The sequence below is a fragment of the Saccostrea echinata genome, unplaced genomic scaffold (genome assembly GCF_033153115.1).
Source record: "Saccostrea echinata isolate AGI-Se365-2 ecotype Australia unplaced genomic scaffold, CSIRO_AGI_Sech_v1 ptg000027l, whole genome shotgun sequence".
Classification (NCBI taxonomy): Eukaryota; Metazoa; Mollusca; class Bivalvia; order Ostreida; family Ostreidae; genus Saccostrea; species Saccostrea echinata.
This window is the reverse complement of record NW_026889776.1, coordinates 12,284,054-12,302,108: the sequence shown is the minus strand read 5'-3', so window position 1 is coordinate 12,302,108 and position 18,055 is coordinate 12,284,054. Positions and strand designations below refer to the sequence as shown.

General features: G+C 30.8%; 1 protein-coding gene across 1 annotated transcript in view; it reads right to left on the bottom strand.

Moving 5' to 3' along the window:
- Nucleotides 1-18,055, bottom strand: part of LOC133193247 (receptor-type tyrosine-protein phosphatase epsilon-like) — a 65,562-nt gene continuing 47,507 nt past the window's right edge. The window contains exons 14-29 of the mRNA XM_061329206.1: nucleotides 17,704-17,867; nucleotides 17,352-17,439; nucleotides 17,149-17,246; nucleotides 16,791-16,827; nucleotides 16,567-16,664; nucleotides 13,797-13,925; nucleotides 11,149-11,294; nucleotides 6,253-6,388; nucleotides 2,980-3,138; nucleotides 2,629-2,722; nucleotides 2,224-2,294; nucleotides 1,784-1,918; nucleotides 1,097-1,216; nucleotides 862-1,010; nucleotides 464-599; nucleotides 1-229 (exon numbers count right to left, since the gene is read on the bottom strand). Coding sequence (XP_061185190.1) covers nucleotides 158-229; nucleotides 464-599; nucleotides 862-1,010; nucleotides 1,097-1,216; nucleotides 1,784-1,918; nucleotides 2,224-2,294; nucleotides 2,629-2,722; nucleotides 2,980-3,138; nucleotides 6,253-6,388; nucleotides 11,149-11,294; nucleotides 13,797-13,925; nucleotides 16,567-16,664; nucleotides 16,791-16,827; nucleotides 17,149-17,246; nucleotides 17,352-17,439; nucleotides 17,704-17,867 — 1,832 coding nt within the window. The 3' untranslated portion in view covers nucleotides 1-157. The remainder of the gene's footprint in view (nucleotides 230-463; nucleotides 600-861; nucleotides 1,011-1,096; nucleotides 1,217-1,783; nucleotides 1,919-2,223; nucleotides 2,295-2,628; nucleotides 2,723-2,979; nucleotides 3,139-6,252; nucleotides 6,389-11,148; nucleotides 11,295-13,796; nucleotides 13,926-16,566; nucleotides 16,665-16,790; nucleotides 16,828-17,148; nucleotides 17,247-17,351; nucleotides 17,440-17,703; nucleotides 17,868-18,055) is intronic.

Below are 18,055 nucleotides of genomic sequence, written 5' to 3'. Positions count from 1 at the left end.
AATGAAAAAGTCTCGAAAAATTAGTGAATATATATTGTTTCTTATGATTTCATAAGTCAAAAGTTTTTACATTAATCACAAAGGTTCACCGTATGATTAAAAAACATTGAATGTTAAAGATATTATGTGCTAAGTTATGAAAGTTTCCTCCCTTTGTCTAGCAATTCGCGTAAACACTGTCATTCTGCATGTATTCTGCAACGACATCATAACAAAGCTGGTACTCCTCCTAAAAACAGAAAATAAAATGTTACATCTAAAAAAAAATTATTCAGTATGGGATTACCATAAATGATATGCATATTCAAAATCAAAACATGTTATCAAGCATTTAATGATTGAACCTTGCATTCGAGATAAATAACGCAAGTAAAATGCAGGAGGAAAATATTGTAAAGGTTTGAAAAGATCACAATAATCTACGGTTCAATCTAACGCGTACTTCGAGTGTAAAAGCACCCACCAAAGTAGATACAAACTCCGGTCTACGTATCTGAAGTTGTCGTGTGATGGTGAAGATGTCCACTTCCTTATCCATCGAGAGTTGTTCCAGAGCGTTATAGACAACAGCAAATGCTCCACAACGTGTGGCTCCATCACTAGCAGATAAATGTAATGAAGAACATGAAAAAAAAATATTAACAAAAAATTCATGTGCGTTTGCAAAGCGTTTTGAAAATTACTTTAATGTAAAGACATTCTCTGTGCAAGCTGATTACCATATTGACGTCAATAAAACAAAGCTGGAATTCATTGCTACAGTGTATAACGTCAAAATGTCACTGATACATGTATCATGGATAGATTTTCATCAGAATATAATGAAACAATTGTCAGAAGATACACAGAACTGAGACCTACCTGGACAAAACAAGTATTTTTCCCTCTTGCTTATCTTTCTCTGATTTTGCCTCTTTGACCACGTCAAGTAAGACTCTTTTGTCGGTAAGAAACCTTCCCTCTTTCCAGGTCTTGCATTCCATTACAGTTAGTGTCATGTCGCTGCCTCCCTACAACATTGAAATTGTGTTTCATGTAACATATGACCTTTCGTATACAAAGTAAGAAAGAACTATGATATATAAACAGAACAAACCTTTGGCTGCAAAACTATATTCCGGGTTGTAAAGTTTATCGAATTTGTTGATGTTGCTAGATTAAGTACAAAACTGCCCACTGTTTTATTTTCGGATTTTGATGGAACCCAAAGGGATGACTGGAAAAAAAAAATGAAAGAAATTTTATTTGATTGTTTTAAGCAAGAATGTCAGGAGATTACATGCAATCCGTTTTTGGTGAAATGATATCACTTACAGGTTTTCTTAAGCTTTTGTATCTACTGTACTTTAATATCAAAATATTTACATTTCCATACATTTTTCCTTAAGATTCTTTGCAAATAAGAAAAAGTTCATGTTCTCATGAGTTACCATGGGATGAGTAAGAATATTTCCATTGTGATGTGATTGGAGTAAAAAAAAAGTGCATTTTTTTTTTCAAAAATGATCGTTGAATGACAAAAATGTGTGTCAAGTCATCAGAAATATAATGAAAATGTAAGATATAAATTTAAATTTTGAGAATTCCTGAGGTACATGAACTACAATGCTTCACGCCTGCATATTTAACATGAAGCATTAACGCGCTTCATGAAATATGCCGGCGTGAAGCGTCGTAGTTCATGTCCTCATGAATTCTCAAAAAATTAAATTCATCTCTTAAATCAAAAGTACTTATATTATTTTCTTACTACTTCTTTCAATTACAGATATGTTTATCTTACAGATTTTATTTCTTTCAAAGGACCTAGGAAAACCACAACACGAGCATCAAAATCTCTCATGAGTCTCAAAAGGTCTTCAGTGTAGTCAGGAAGTGGGTACTGAGCGCTGATTAGACAGTCATTTTCAGTGAAAGACTAGAAAAAAAGTCCTTTTTTTAAGAACGAGTATATTCATGATCATGAGTAATCACAGAGAACAAATTAAGCTGGATTTAATATTTAAAAAATTAAAAATTATTTTATATGTGTACAAAAATCCGTTATATTTATCGTTTAATAAGCACATATTGAGGAATCATTACCCTCTTTAAGTGAGAAATCTTTCGTCTCATCTTTTAGATAAACCATTCAATGCATATGGAAGACATAATTTTAAATCATGTTACTAGGAAAGCATTACACTTTAGGATATTATCATGGTATACTTATAAATATCAGACCTGTAGAAGAACAGAGTTGTAGTAGTTGTTCCTTCCCTTTGTATAGGACAGATAGCACATGAACTTTTCCACTGAAATCCGTGTTTTAAAATGGTTAAAATATTTAGGAAAAGTTTGAAGAAATTTACAATGTTAATTATTTGCAGGATGTTCTTTATTCAAATATTTCGACCTACACCATGTACTAGACAACAAAGAATTGATGTAAAAAAAAGAAAGAAAGAAAAGAATTTTATGTCCTGCATATCGACCTCTGCATTTTTAGTCGATTGTACAAAAAACTCAAGAAATTTACAAAGATTATAAATTTTACTATTTTTCTTCCATCTAGATATTGCTACAGAAATTCCAATATGACGAAAATACATGGAATTAGAAATTGATGTAGAGAATATTAAAGATTACCCGGCAAAACACTCTCTGTATAATTGGCTGATATGTTTGTATGTCCAGATTCGTAATCCTTCTCTGCATATTTTATCCGAAGAGACTGTAGAGTCTACAAAATTAGGAATAAACTCGTGTACTCACTGTACAACTAAATTAAAGTAAATTTTACTTATGACAGATTTCTACATTGATTTTTTTTATGATTACTGATATCATCTAAAGTTGGATGTGAAGAAATACAACTATTATTAAATTGTGAATCATTTCGATAGGTAATACCGTATATTAATCATATTAATTATTTTTGATTTGATTACAAAATGAAGAAACGGTGCATTGTGTTTTGCTAAGTAACGATAAATCTACCTGGAACTCTGACGACAAGGAAGTTGCATGTGTAACTTCCCCACAATTTGTGTAGCAGGATCTATCTTGCGATTGTTGTGAGAGTTTCTCAGCTGTCAAACATTTGGATCTACCACTGAACGATTCACACAAGGCGAGATAAACGACTCTGTACTGGTCCTGATGGAAAAGAAGTTGTAATTTTATAATGAAGAATAAAATCTAATCTTTCATGTAAACATAAACATTTTAAAATCCTGTTATACTCAACTAAACTAACATGTAAATTTAAAAATCTATGGTGAACAGCGCGAGCATACACTATTTCGCTTTTAATGATATCAGCCCTTGTCAGGTAATTGGGTCTCTTGCCATACAATATCACCCATAAATGCTGTTTCTTTTTCATGAGGTACCATTCTGTATTTTGAAATATTAACATTTGCAATTTTTTTTATATAACACTATTTAAGCAACGCGTATCTGTATAAACAAAAGCTCCTCAGGTCATAAATGTTTGACGTAATTTCTCAGTGACTCATAAAGGGTTGACGCACATTCAATGGATCAAACTTATGGCGTCGAGTTTTGAAAAATAAAACATGCATGCGTTAAAGATTATCCTCTGGCAAATATATATTATAAAGAAGTCACAAATGTAAATACAAGTAAAAAGGTATCATTTTAAAACATCTATCGGGATATAAAAACGGGTTGGTACTGATCAAATTTACCATAAAGCCCTTCGGGCTTTATGGAATTTGATCACGCGACCAACCCGTATTTTTATTCCGATAGATGTTTAAAAATGATTCCTTATTTCTTAAATAACACCCGGCCAATGAAATAAAATGACTGTTTATGAAACTATAAGGTTTTCTTGCCCTTCTGTGAAAAAAGGTGGACAATAATAGCATTTTTTCGATAAATATAAGAGAGGAAATATTAAATTGAATGTTCCAATTCATTGACATTTTTCCCGTCTTTAAGCTCACCAGAGCCGAAGGCTCAAGTGAGCTATTCTGATCAAAATTTGTTCGTTGTCTGTCGTTGTCGGCATCGTTGGCGTTGTCGTTAACTTTTTCACAATTTCATCTTCTTTTCAGGAACCACTGGGCCAATTTCAACCAAACTTTCCACAAAGTATCGTTGTGAAAAGGGGATTCAAGTTTGTTCAAATGAAGGGCCACGCCTTCTTCCAAGGGAAGAAAATTATGAATTTGTGAAAAATTAATGGCATCATTTAAACATCTTCTCAAGAAACACTTTGCTTGAAAATATAAAACTTATATTGAAGCATCCTCAGGTAGTGTAGAATCAAGTTTGTTAAAATCATGACCACAAGGGGTTGGGTGGGGCCACAATGGGCGATCAAAGTTTTACATAGGAATACATAGGAAAAAATCTTTAAAAATCTTCTTTTCAAGAACAGCAATCCCATGATTAGTCATATTTATATGAAAGCATACTCAGGTAGTGTAGATTCAAGTTTGTTAAAATCATGACCCCAGTGGGTAGGTTGAGCCACAATGGGCGATCAGTTTTACATAGAAATACTTAGGAAAAAATTCTTTAAAAATCTTCTTCTCAAGAACAGCAAAGCCATGATTAGTCATATTAAAATGGAAGTATCCTCAGGTAATGTAAAATCAAATTTCTTCATATGATGAACCCTCAGGAGAATAGAGAGCCATAATCATAGTTATACAAAGGATTTATCAATAAAAAATTTCTTCTTAACAACGGAAAGTCATTATTGGTCATACTAATTCAAAAGCATCCCTATGAAGTATAGATTCAAGTTAGTTCAAATCACCCCCCCCCCTTTCCAACCACTTTTATATTTAAACTTTTCAAGACTGGACTGATTTCTGCTTTTTCCTAGCCAGAGTGCTCAGGTGAGCGAAGTGGCCCCTGGGCTTCTTGTTTCTTAATATCTTGAATGTTTTTTTTTTGTAAATATCAATTTTACCATGCATCATAACATATTTAGTTTACTAAATATACTGATCCTATGCTTATTTACCTATTGAGAGCAAATGGTAATTAAAAATTAAAATAGCATTAAGACTGGAAATGGCAAAAAAAAAAAAAAAAAAAAAAAAAAAAAAATGGTATATTGCATTTCAGCATAGAAAATCTAACTCATTAACACCATAATTTGTTTCGTTTACAGGCATTACTAACATTATAGTTCTGTGTCTTTTCTAGACCTTTTTTGTATACTTTAAATGTTTACTAAAATACTTATTTTACAAAAAAACCTGTTGACAAAGGATTTGACTACTTGTAATTCGTTAGAAGAACTACATTTGCTTCCGATATGCTGCGGGATGCAGCTTACTGATTCTTATATGAAAAAAGTATATGATTTTTTTTAGGATTCTAATGTAGGTCATATACCATTTACACAGAGTTGTTAACTAAGGCAAAAGAACGTACAGATTGTCTTTCCTTAAAAAAATCAACTTCTAAAAAATAACGTTTTTGTATAAACTATCCTTTCTTCTTAAATTAAGTTTTAAAATGGGATTATCTTTTTAAAAAAATTATTGCTGCCAAGACATTAAAAAAAGAATGGTGTAATTCTTCTTTCGAGACAGCTTTACCAACAAGGACATGTTTGAACAGTTAACACACGGAAGGTTCTTTGCATGTTTAGAAGGATACGATTGGAAAAGATTATTAACCTTTAACTCTTTTTTTATTCAATTGAGGAAGGGTTTTAGAGGAAATTCAACATAAGAATTTTATCTGGCTAGTATAAGGAAATCTTTCTAGCTAGTTACGTTTACTACTCATTATGACAAGTGAATTAAAGGGAAATATTACTTCAATCTGTTTTAAACTATTTGAAAAAAATATTACATAATACGTTTATGTAAAAAAAGCTTTTTGTTTACAAGAGGCTTAATCATGTCATATAAGAAGAAAAATATTACCTCCCTGTTGTGATTAGATATAGTATGCGGAAAGTATTGTACATATCACTGCATGTACAGGAAGTTAAAACAACCATAGAAGCGTCTCTTAATTTTTAATTGTTTACGCTAAATTATCAATAAAATTGTTGACGGGAAATCTAATGGCAGTAACAACTTAAAAATGATCTTCAGAAATGATTACCATTTTTTTTTTATATCAAATTTTATATGAGACTGGGACTTTTAAATTTGTAAAAAAAAAAAAAAAAAAAAAAAAAAAAAAAAAAAAAAAAAAAAAAAAAATGTAAATTACAAATTTAAAGCCGTCTCGTTTTCAAATGAAATTCAAGGGGGAAAAGCATAAACATACATCGCCTTGTATCATGTTCATTCTGTCTTTTCTCATGGTCCTGACATACATTGGTACATTAACACAGCCATTTCTCTCCCCTTCTCGATAGAGGGCGTCTAAAGCTATGTATGTTCCGGTTCTTCCAATTCCAGCACTATAAAAAGTACATCATGCGAATATTACATTAAAGCTACATCAAAATCACTTTCCAATGGTTCTTTTTTTGTTTAACATTAAAGGTGAAGATTAAGAACAGCATCAATATAGAAAATACAGTAAAGACTACAAATAGTGATCAGGGTACTGACACCAAGAAAACATCAGAGCTGGGATGAGGTGCCAAAGGGGAGTAATTATCCCCCGTAAGCCGGTCATATTCGTCGTGAACCTTTCGTTTTGATTAGAACGACAACGTATTCCATATTTTCATTTAGCATAAAACAATGAAATAACAATTGTTGTAAAACCTTCCAGAAAAAAACCCCATAAAACCCAGCGATAGACTATGTTTAAAAAGTCATTATATATTTAACTCTTTTTTTGCATAAAGGGCTCTTGGACTTAAAATAAGCAACGAACGGTAATGTGCAATATGAAACCAGCCTTTTGTTTACGTAGAAAAATATTGTATTCACTATGTACTTAATGTAGTAGAGAGACAAATTTTAAAAGCAAAACGAAAGAGGAATACAGATCTTCAACAGTTCTTCAGCCTTAAAAAGTTTAATTTTCTTTCATCAAATTAAAACCAGAAAATGTCAATATGAAATTAATTAATCTATTGAATGTTAAATATACCAGCAATTGAATTCAATTCCATCTATTTTATTATAAAATTTGCTTAGTGATCCAAGCTTTGGAATGAACATGAGTATAATTCGAAATATATGATTAGAATCAAAATGACATCTCCGATATTTGTAGAGATAGATCACTTCATTGTACTATTCTAAAATTAACAATTTTACTTGGTGACAAACAGTGTGTATGGCGTAAAATTTTCAGTAGATTCATTAGGAAGAAAATACATGATTAAAAAGTGAACCTTGAAATATGCAATAAAATATTCATGTTTTTTTAGATAAATTTTCAAAGATAGATATGCTTAGCAATGTTAATGCAATTTTCAAGTACAAGTCATTTTTTCTCTCCTTGGAGAATTTGCATTTTTTCACACAGAACTAGTCCGGCACTGGTCTGATTTGATAAATACTACTGGTTGGCTCGCCTTTTTGTGTCACATTTACCATAGAATAATCCGATATATAACGCGCATGTGCCTGAATACTAATAAATAAGGCGAACGCTGATTGGTTGAGAATTTCAATAGAATATCTTTTGCTCAAAGCATTACTTTTGCAAAAATAGGTGTATAGTAAATACTGTGAGATATTGAATAAAATACAGTAAAAAAATTTGTCAGGGATTTTTAAGATTGCATTCCAACATATAAAAATAAATCGTTATATCCAGTTTTAAAAAAGTAATATTGCGTTGCTTCTACTATTCGATGAATATCGTCAGTTTTTAATAAGCTGACTTCGCAATACTCGTGTGTGCTGTTTATAGTTTTACTGTAGTAATAAAAAGGACTGAATATAGTTCTAAATATGTTTGAATTTAAGAATAGCTTTTAAAAAATAGCTTTGCTCTTTATGTTTTATATAATTTTCTGCAATACTTTTATTAAAATGATTTAGTATGATGTCTTTCCCTTCCAAATTAAACACACCTAATTAATTGATTGTATCTTAACTATAAGCTGTACAAAATTAAAAGATGGCGAAGAAGATATAAATAAAATTACAAAGGAATACGTACATGTAGCTCCAGTTTTCTACTGTATCAAATATGCAATTTTTTGTCGAATTAGCGCTCTCATGCAAGAATTAGATACATTGAGGTCTTGTAAACAATCATAAAATAGTGTACAGCATTCCGTGTATTTTTTAGACGTCTTTGAGTACATAACTAATACGATGATGTATATTAGCAAGGTATGCTTGTGTAATACAAAGTTACCACATCGGCGTCCTATTGTAATTCGTTCTACTTATCTTAAAACAAAACATTCTATTTTAGGTCCAATCTCGATCACACTGACCTTTCGAATACTTGACCTTTGGGTAGGACCAAGACTCGTCACTTCATCATGAGATACTTAAGCCTTGTTATTATGTCGGTCTTTACTCATATGTAATAATTAGCATATGTATTTTAATATACTTATTTGGCTATCTTGCTGTATAAACGCACTTGCATATATGCAAAAAATACACCTGTAAGCATATTTACACCAAGTCAGGGCCAGGTGCAACATTGAATATTCATATGGGAAAGGAAATGCTGTGTGAAAGCAAACAAAGCCTGCTAAGAGGTCAATCTATGCTTTTCTTGATAAAGCATTTTACAGAACCTTCTTCTGATGAAAAGATCAGTCTCTTCTTCAATTCTTAATTTCTTCAACCATATTTTAATCATTTTTTTTTTTCAAGCACATCACTTAGAACCACTTGTGGCCTTTGTTATAATTATAAGCCCAATTGTAATTATAAGCATTGTAATCAAATTGCCCTATACATTTGAAGGAATCCCCTTTCTTCATGAAGTATGAAACCATTCTTTTGGAATCATAGTAAATAAATAATAGAACAGTAGATAATATATGGATTTACTCATAGTGGAAAGAAAATCACACAAAAATGCGTAATACTTTTGCACTCTGAAGCAGATTTGCTCATGAGTAGATATGCATAAGAGTGAACTTCTCAACATTTATTTAAGGTAATGCTTTTCGATTTGAATGACATACATGAATTTTAACTTCCAGTTTTATTTAATTTGACTTTTATCCAAGATTTTGAAACATAGTTCGATCATCTTCCCCTGCAAGAAGAACAAGTAGGAATTTGACGCTTTGAGTTTTTGATTTAGACCCTATGAAAAAAATTACCTTAAGGCCCATCTCTAAGATTGTATCAACTTATTTTGCTGTATGAACGGAACATCTCTTTACTAATTACCAGTAGAACAGTAATGTCTCTATATTTTGCAAATTTGGTTTCTGCTTGTTTGTTGTTTAACGTCACCCCTCGAGATTTCATTCATACGGAGACACCACCACTTGCCGGTGGAGAGCTGCAAATTTTGACCTTTGCTCGGCACTCAGGGCCATTGAGCAGTAAGGCATATTTTTCGTGCCAGCACCCACTGCGACACGGGACCTCGGTTTATACGGTTTCATCCGAAATTTGGTTTCTGAGAGGCCAATTTAGAGTTCAATTATCTTTTTATGTTTACGTTCTTCCTTAGCGTAATCCTTCTCTGAAAATATCTATGAAGTTCTTGGAGAAGGTGGAATATATAATATGCGCACTCATTTTGCTCCTTTATCATCCGACTTGTTCTTCTATTGGTATTAATCAGAACTTATTCAAAACCTTCTACATGAGATGTAGAAGAAAAGTGTTACTGTTACTTTCAATTCATCATTCCATTATATGGACGACGTTTTGTCAGTTAATAATAGATTTTTTAAATATGTCAATCCGATATATCCCAGTGAACCTCAAATAAAAAGAAACGCTTTGGGGTCTGTGACACCGGTTTCATACTCAAGTGGATGCTTTACGGACTCTAGACGTTAATGACCAACAACTATACAACAAATTGGGTGGCATCAGATCATTAATAGCTTTTCCTGTCTAAAAACAGGAATATCAATGGGCAATTTAACATGGTTGCCCCGCTACAGTTAAATTTTCTAGCGACACAGTAAAAAAAATCAGCGCATACTTCCGCCACAGTTGGATATTACATGTAGCACCACATTGAGATCGTCACAGTTAATCATGAGAATAATGAATAAATTCATAAACTTAAAAATGAATCTCCAAATTACAAACTGCTTATCTTATGCTTAACCGCTATTTTACTCTAATTAAGGTCCATAGTTTGGCTTGCACAATCAATTATCTTCTAGGACTCGTTGGAATTTACGCATGAATGAAAAAAGACAAAGCATTCATTTCGCACTTCTCGGTAATTGCTAATGATTTTTTTAATTCTGATTTTTAAAACTACTTAGGTTTTCTAAAAATAACCACGTCCTTAAAATTGCTTTCACAATAGGAGTCAAACATTCTACGTGTATCGTAATCACGTATCTCTGTAAAGTTGAAAAATGAATAATAAATCCATCAAAATATTATTTTATGACTCAAAACAGCTAATGTGTTTTATAATTCACCAGTTTTAAGACACCTTAGTCAACAGAAACCAAAAATGCAAAGTTATAGATGAAAGCCTGATTGTGAGACCAACCAGAAATTCCTCTGTCCTAAAACTGAATGTGTAAAATTTACATTTTGTAAACAAAATTATTTAAAAAAAACAGGTTCAGACTTTAAACTTGTTATTTCAGATTCTATTAGCTTCTAATTGTTTATTTATAAGTAGGTTGCAGGTAAGTGTGTTGAAAAGGGGGGGGGGGTGTCACAAAACACTTATATAACGGTAACGTTTCAATTTTTCTTTTACCTTAAGTTAAATTCGATATCCCTCAATTGTTTTTAGTTATCATTAAAATTTTTCAATTTGTAAAATATTTTACAGAAATTATCTAGTGATTCAGAAAAGCTCTGTGTTTTTCAATTTATTCAGTGGTTACTTCTCGAATTGGGTCGCGAAAAAACCACGGACTTTTGAATTTCGCGTACGTCTTGCGTCACAGTTAAATTTGAAATGATGGAGAACCCTGCTAATAGTTATATTCCATTATCGGGTTCCTGTCTTACAATGGATTAGGTTCGCAAGAGCACGTTCACAGAACGAATTTTTAAACGATGAGTGAGAGAGAGAGAGAGAGAACCTATAAATGAAATGAAATTCAATAATTAGATATCACAATATAACCTGCAGTGCACCAATGTATATTTCCCATTTTGTGGTGACGTTTTCATCACGTGACGATGGAACACAACAAGATTTAGTGGATCAGGAACCCCATGGTCTGGCCATCTTGTGTAGTGAAACATCAGCATCTCACGGTCTTTTCTTTCCTTCAATTAAGAAATAAGAAAGTTACGTGGATTTTTTTTTCTGTTGGTTCTTTACGTGGTTTATAAATTGCTTTCTATTTGTCATCATATACAAATGATACCTTGTAATCCAGCTTTCTAGCTGTAAATACATCGATAAGCTGTTTTTTTTCTTTTTAAGACGATTTAAAAAAAAACATGCTCTTCTTTTTAATGCAAATAATTGTAGTTACAGAGGCAATAAATGCCAATTAACATTAATAAAACGATTAATGCCAAAAGAAAAGATGCTTCCGCCAACCATCTAAGTATTTGATAACTTTTTAAATTTTTTTTTACAATGTAACTGTGTGAGATTCAGTTATAAAATATACTATTGATAAAAACAAAAAAGGAATCCTTGATAGATGTGTGCTACAGGTGGTCAAATTTCCCCTCAATAATTCCACTAAAGATTATTCATTTACTTTTTTAGATACTGAAAACTCCAAAATCCATCTCAAAATTCTCATCCCTCCTTTTTCTGTGGACAGACACTTAGACAGCTAGATGGACAAATAAATATGAGGGTAAGAACATTTTCAATTTCAAGTATAGTTGGAAGGGAAAACACACATGCATATACACACCGAACAGAAAAAAAGACATGTCTTTGCTATTGTAAAATTGTTTTTGTTGTTTATTAAAAAAAATATGAAAGAGTGATGTCATAATGTATTTTATGAAAGACTACTCTAGTTAAAACATGGATCTTCATGATATTTTTGAAACAGAAAAAAACAAATAAATAAATAAATTCATCAGTGTAGACATTTACTTCAATGCAGCCCCTAAGGTATTAGAAGCAAAATTATTAATGCTTTCCGTAATGTTTCTTTTTAAGTCATACATTTTTTGAAACGTTGCACACAACTGTATTAAGTCTATTCAAAAACTTGAGCTTGATTTTTCAAATGAATAATTTTGATTAATTATACATTCCTTGGATCATAATTACCTCCCGAACACCCATCTTTTTCATTCACGTATTACTCATATAATAATGTTATTTCGATTTTTCTCTTTCATATCTGTATTACTCTTTTGATAATGTTATTCAATTTTTATGTTCAATTCTAATATGCATTGGTGATTTCAAGATTGTAGTAGCTTGGTAGCTCTACAGGGAACTGTGATATTGAAGAATATGCTAGCGCCTAATGAATAGAATAATAAGACTGGTCCATACTGTGCGTTTCATAGAATTTGATAATCTCAGCTGCTCTGATCTTGAATGCAGACCAGAATTTATGAACTAAAGACAAGAATTTAACATTTTTCAATGCTTAAAATCCTGCATACAGGCACACATATACAATTGTTTGAAAGAAAACGTTAAATTCATATTTTTGAGCTGATGACATGTATAATGCCAAAAAAAAACAATGCAGAAAAAGACACATTTTAAGTATAACCTAATTGGAATTGCAGATCTATATGCTTTTATGGAAGTTTTGAGTCTATTTACATTAAACCAAATAAGAATAATTATGAGCATGCGCATTTATCGTAAGATGGCATTTTCCCTTCAGCACGGAGTATATAAGACCTGTGTTAGCGTGCACAACATTTTTTTGACCGGGCATTATTGATGCGATGTCGATCATTCAAATTATTGCTATCTTTTACTCCAGTTGTGTTATATTAACGCCTACAAGCTGAATCAACATAACGCAATATGGAGCAGACAGTGGATATTTGTCTATTTGCATCAAACCCCGCCATAATACGGGGAATAAATGCATATGAGGTCAATGAATTAATTCGTCAATCGAGGGAATTTATATAAGAACTTCAAGGGAGGGTCACATCGCAGAAAGTATGACAACCGTTCAAATAGGTATGTTGATTTCACTTTTGCTTGAATAAGATCACATTTCGGATGCTGTCTTTTTGCTTCGATATTAAAAAAAATAATTTCAGTTCTTTTTTTCTGAGTGTGTTCCTTATATTTAGAGCATATGTGTTTTGCAATCATTTTGGGATTTTTTTTTTTTAGATTTCATCATGTGTAACAGCTAAAATAATTTCAACTGTAGGCCTATCCAAGAAAGGCCTTGTACCAGATAACCTGTTTATGAGAATGCGTTTACTAATTTGTCGGTAAATACATTTTTTGTTGATTCAGAGGAAAGTAAACTGCAAGTTTTGCTCTCAATATGCACATTGTATATTTGATTGTTAGCATTTTTATGTACATTAAAATTAATACAAATATATGTTCAATACATAGCAGTAAAAAAATATAAATGGAAAAAATCAATAAATAAAGAAAAACGTGTACATAGTCTTCTTTCTGTTCGGTAAATATGTCAAGCATGATTAGAAAAAAAATCTCTAGAGTTACAAGCATAAGCATTTAACATCAAAGAATAACAGCAAGGTTTCTACTCGTACACGAATGGAATCTGCAAACAAAAAAAATCAATTCGCTGTCCGTATAGTTCTAACTTAAGGTTTGTAATTAATATAATTCCTTCTTACCAGACTGTTGTACACTTTGAAGCGTCTTGACGTGTAATTAGCGTATATTTTCTCTTCCAGATTTCTTATTATATAAATACCATGCTGCATTTTGTCGTTAATATTCGGCCAATATTGTGTGCATTTAATCTACAAGAAAAATAAGATCATGTTGATTAACCACAGCCATCTCCCATAAATTCCTATGAAATATGACATAAACACTAATCAAAATTGCAAAATGGTGCTAATAAGGCCTATGAAATAATGAAGCAAATTGTACTTTAGAACATTTAAATATTTCTCGTACAAGTATATTAGGCATATTCTAATATATATTTTAAAAAATAATAATGAATTAGTTTTTTTTCCAATCTAAAGACGCATAAACCATGATCTTCTGTCTTAACTTTATCGCAGCTAGAGCGATCCTTAACAAAAATATACAAAAGAAAACTAACGTTCAAAGTTTCTACTATTAACCATAGTTAATGAAGGTAATTTCATTATTACTTTCAAACTAATTTCATTCATTTTCTCCTGATACTGATCACACCTCTTTTCGGAGATCAGTGTTTTACTTTACTCACAATTGTATTGTTTAATTGGACTTTTCAAATGATAACTTTTCGTCGTCTTCGCATCTCACTGCAAGTTTTGCATGTAATGTTTTGATATTATATAAGAAATTAAATGTAACTTTTACATATTAGTGTGTTTCCCCAAAAAGTCACAACATTCTAATTTAAGAGACAATAAGACTTCAATATTTATAATAAATTCTAGAGTGTAATTTCATCAGTAAATAAAAATATTAACGTATTAAGTGTACTTAATCATTACACACTATAGAAACTTAATTTTTAAAAAAAAACGAAAAAAAAAAAATACTTTGGAAATTTTGAAGTCGAATGAAATGAATTGGTAGGTTTGGAGAACAAGATACACTACATAACAATATTTGGAAAAGTTAATGAATTGAGATGCTGCTACATCTACCTAGAAAGAAGTCTTAAAGTCTTTTCATCTTTAACACAACTGTAAGAGCTAGAGATTCTTAAGTAGCTGAAAATTAAATTTAAATCTTTTTATATTAGAATTTTTTTTTTCAAAGAATAAATATTTAATGTAGTGAGCACCTTTATTTTGTTAATCATCCTGTGTACTTTCCAGTACATTTACTTTTAAAGATAATTAATTTATTGGGAACTTTTCACTCAGAAAAAGGATATATTTTAAGTTAAATTTCAATAGATTGACATTTTGGAAAAATCAAATAGAATCAGTTGCTGGAAGCGTTATACCATAGTGTGTATATATTTGGTCTCAAAGTTATACAAAATAATAAGAGGCCCATAGGCATCGATGTTCACCTGATTAAGATGTGTCTCAAGTCTAAATGATAAAACAAAAGTTTGATTAGGGCTCTTTAATCATTATCATATATCATATGATCAATATTATATACAATCAGAGTGCACTAAAAGATTTATGGGTAAAGATTAGGTACACTGTATAATAAACTTCATTACCTACATGGATATAAAATAAAAGAAAACATTTTAACATTAAGATATGAGCAAAATATAAAAACTGTTTAAATGTTTAAAAACAAATGTTGACAATTGGTTACTTGTATACCTACGATTGTAGAAGATAATCTGCTTCTAATAAATATTTAAAGAATTTGCTTTGAAGACTTCCTACAATATAATATTTTTTAATTCCACCAATTTAGACATCTAGGGCTGAACTATGGATCAGAGGCCCATGAATTTTACTTTTCTCAGAAATATGAAGTTATTTATAATTAACAGGTTATCTGTTTAATGACATTACTAAAAGATGTTTTCAAAAACATTTTATTCTTTTATAAAATTAATTATATCAAGTACCATGTATTTGGACCTAAGAACTAGACAAAGGGAACATGATTATGTGAACATTTTCAATATATGACTAACTTTGACTCATTGCCCTGATCCTTCAGCTAGGTAGATATGAATTTACCGTATAGAGGGTCAGAGTTTAAAATAATCATGATAGCAGATTTCTCGATGAATTCTCATAAAAAGAGAAAAATTTTATGGATGTAATGTGTTTTTTCAATGCAAGACAAAATTAAACCCAACCCGTCATCGACACAGATGCCAAGGATGTTAGAAATTTTGTTGAGAGGTCAAGCACACATTATTATTATGCAATCAGTTTGCCTGCAAGATTAACTGGTAATGCATTTTTGATGAATGGCAAATTTTAACCACACTCTTGAGACCTAGTCTTAAATCCAGGGCTAATAGCATCTACAATTTTTAGTAAAGTGCTTTCTGATAATTAATGTCATGTCAACAGTTTGTTTCTAAATGCCATGTAGAGGGAAGAAAATTTCTGCAGATTGTAGCGTTGTTTTATGTTTTTGAAACCCTTAGGTTTCAGGGAGTAACGACAATGCATGATGACAGACCAAAGCAGACGAAGTTCATTTGACTGACTCAGGTGACGGATTTTTTTTAAAAACAGTTTTTGAGAAGAATTATTAAGCTGCTACCTTTTTTTCAAAGGGGCTCTTTTTTATACAAATTATATTTTATGAATATGCTTTGAATTTTACTTATACATTACAGACATAAAGTTCCTGTTATAACACAACTTGAAGTGAAATGAAAAAGCATTTTTTTTCCTATATACATGTACGCACAAACAGGAAGTAATGAAGATTACTTCAATGAAACCGATACATAAGACAAATCGTAAAAGTAATTAAATTACTATTTATTACTGATCATCAAACCTTTGTCCCTTCTTTAAGATTGGCCAGACAAACAATTACGGTTACACATTCCTGCCACATCATCCTCCAAAAGTCAACAACTGTTTTTGGTTTTGGGCCTGAAACATGATTTTATATATATATTGTAATAGCAACATCACGCAAATTTCTAAAAATTTAGAACAATAAGGGAGATATGTTTTAGTTTTATTGGTGATTATATTTTCATCCATAAATAAAGTTACCTTGAGTTGCAATATACTTTAGATTACTCTGCGTATCCTATTAAAGTAAAAATTGTAAATAAAAAGGCATTCAAAATTAACTAGCAAGATAAAAATTCATTTCAAAACATTACATCTTAAGCATACCAGATGAAACATTAATGATAAAAAAAAACAAATACTTTATATATAAGCATTATGATACGAGGGATTAAAATCTGTTTATTGGGAAAAAAATTTTTCATGGTGAAAAAATTGTATCGCTACTGGTTTTAACACAAGACAAGGCACATTACCCAAGCATAAGCCAACGAAAATTCGTTTTCTTTTCTCTTTCTCAACAAAGATTTATGTACATATTCATTTTAGTTTTTAAAACGTTTATTATTATAGTTATACTTCCCTCAATATAATTAGCATTGACGTAGTCACTTTCATTTGGAGATACGGTTTTCAATACAACTCGAGAGTGATCATCTATAGAACAATATGAAAAAGACAATATATTTTTATTCTTTTTTGGAAATAAAGGGGAAAACATGTTTTTATATTAACACTGTATACTGTAGTTGTAATTCTTACATGGAAATGTAGTCGTGTATCTATTTTTAGGTTTATTTTCAAGTTTCTTAGCTTCTTCACAGGGAAGCAATTCACCTCTAGGAATTTCCTATAAAATTCAGGAAAATATTTTACATGGAAAATATCGAAGTATATATACATACATGTATTGTTCGAAGTTTTTCAAATATTGCTTACATGTCACAACATCAATGAACAAAATCATCATTAGTTAAAAGATGTAACATATATATCTTTTAAAATTTAATTGTTTGATTCTAACATGTACAAAGCATAGATATATTTTTATTTCAAATTGTAAATAATAAAAATAAACAACTTTATATTTTTTGATATTACATATTTATCATACATGGTATTCGTGTTTGAATCCAGCGTTTTCAGCAGCAGACATTTTTGCTATGATGGCCTGTAGATTCCTTGTGAGAATGGTTTTATTTGTAGGAGGACCTCTCTTAGTTTTCTCTTCGACATTATGTAATTGACGATTATTTCGTTCTTTACTTTTCTTTGTTGCTAAACAAGAAATTGTAATTTAATATATAAAACTTACCTGCCTCTGAAGGGAAAAAATCAACTTTGATGTATACTGTAAATATTGCTTTATAGCTATTGATGTATGCATATTTTTTTTTTCTATTTTTCATTTTTATCTGACTAAAGAAAGGCTCAATATTTAAAAAAAAACATAGTGTCACTAATTT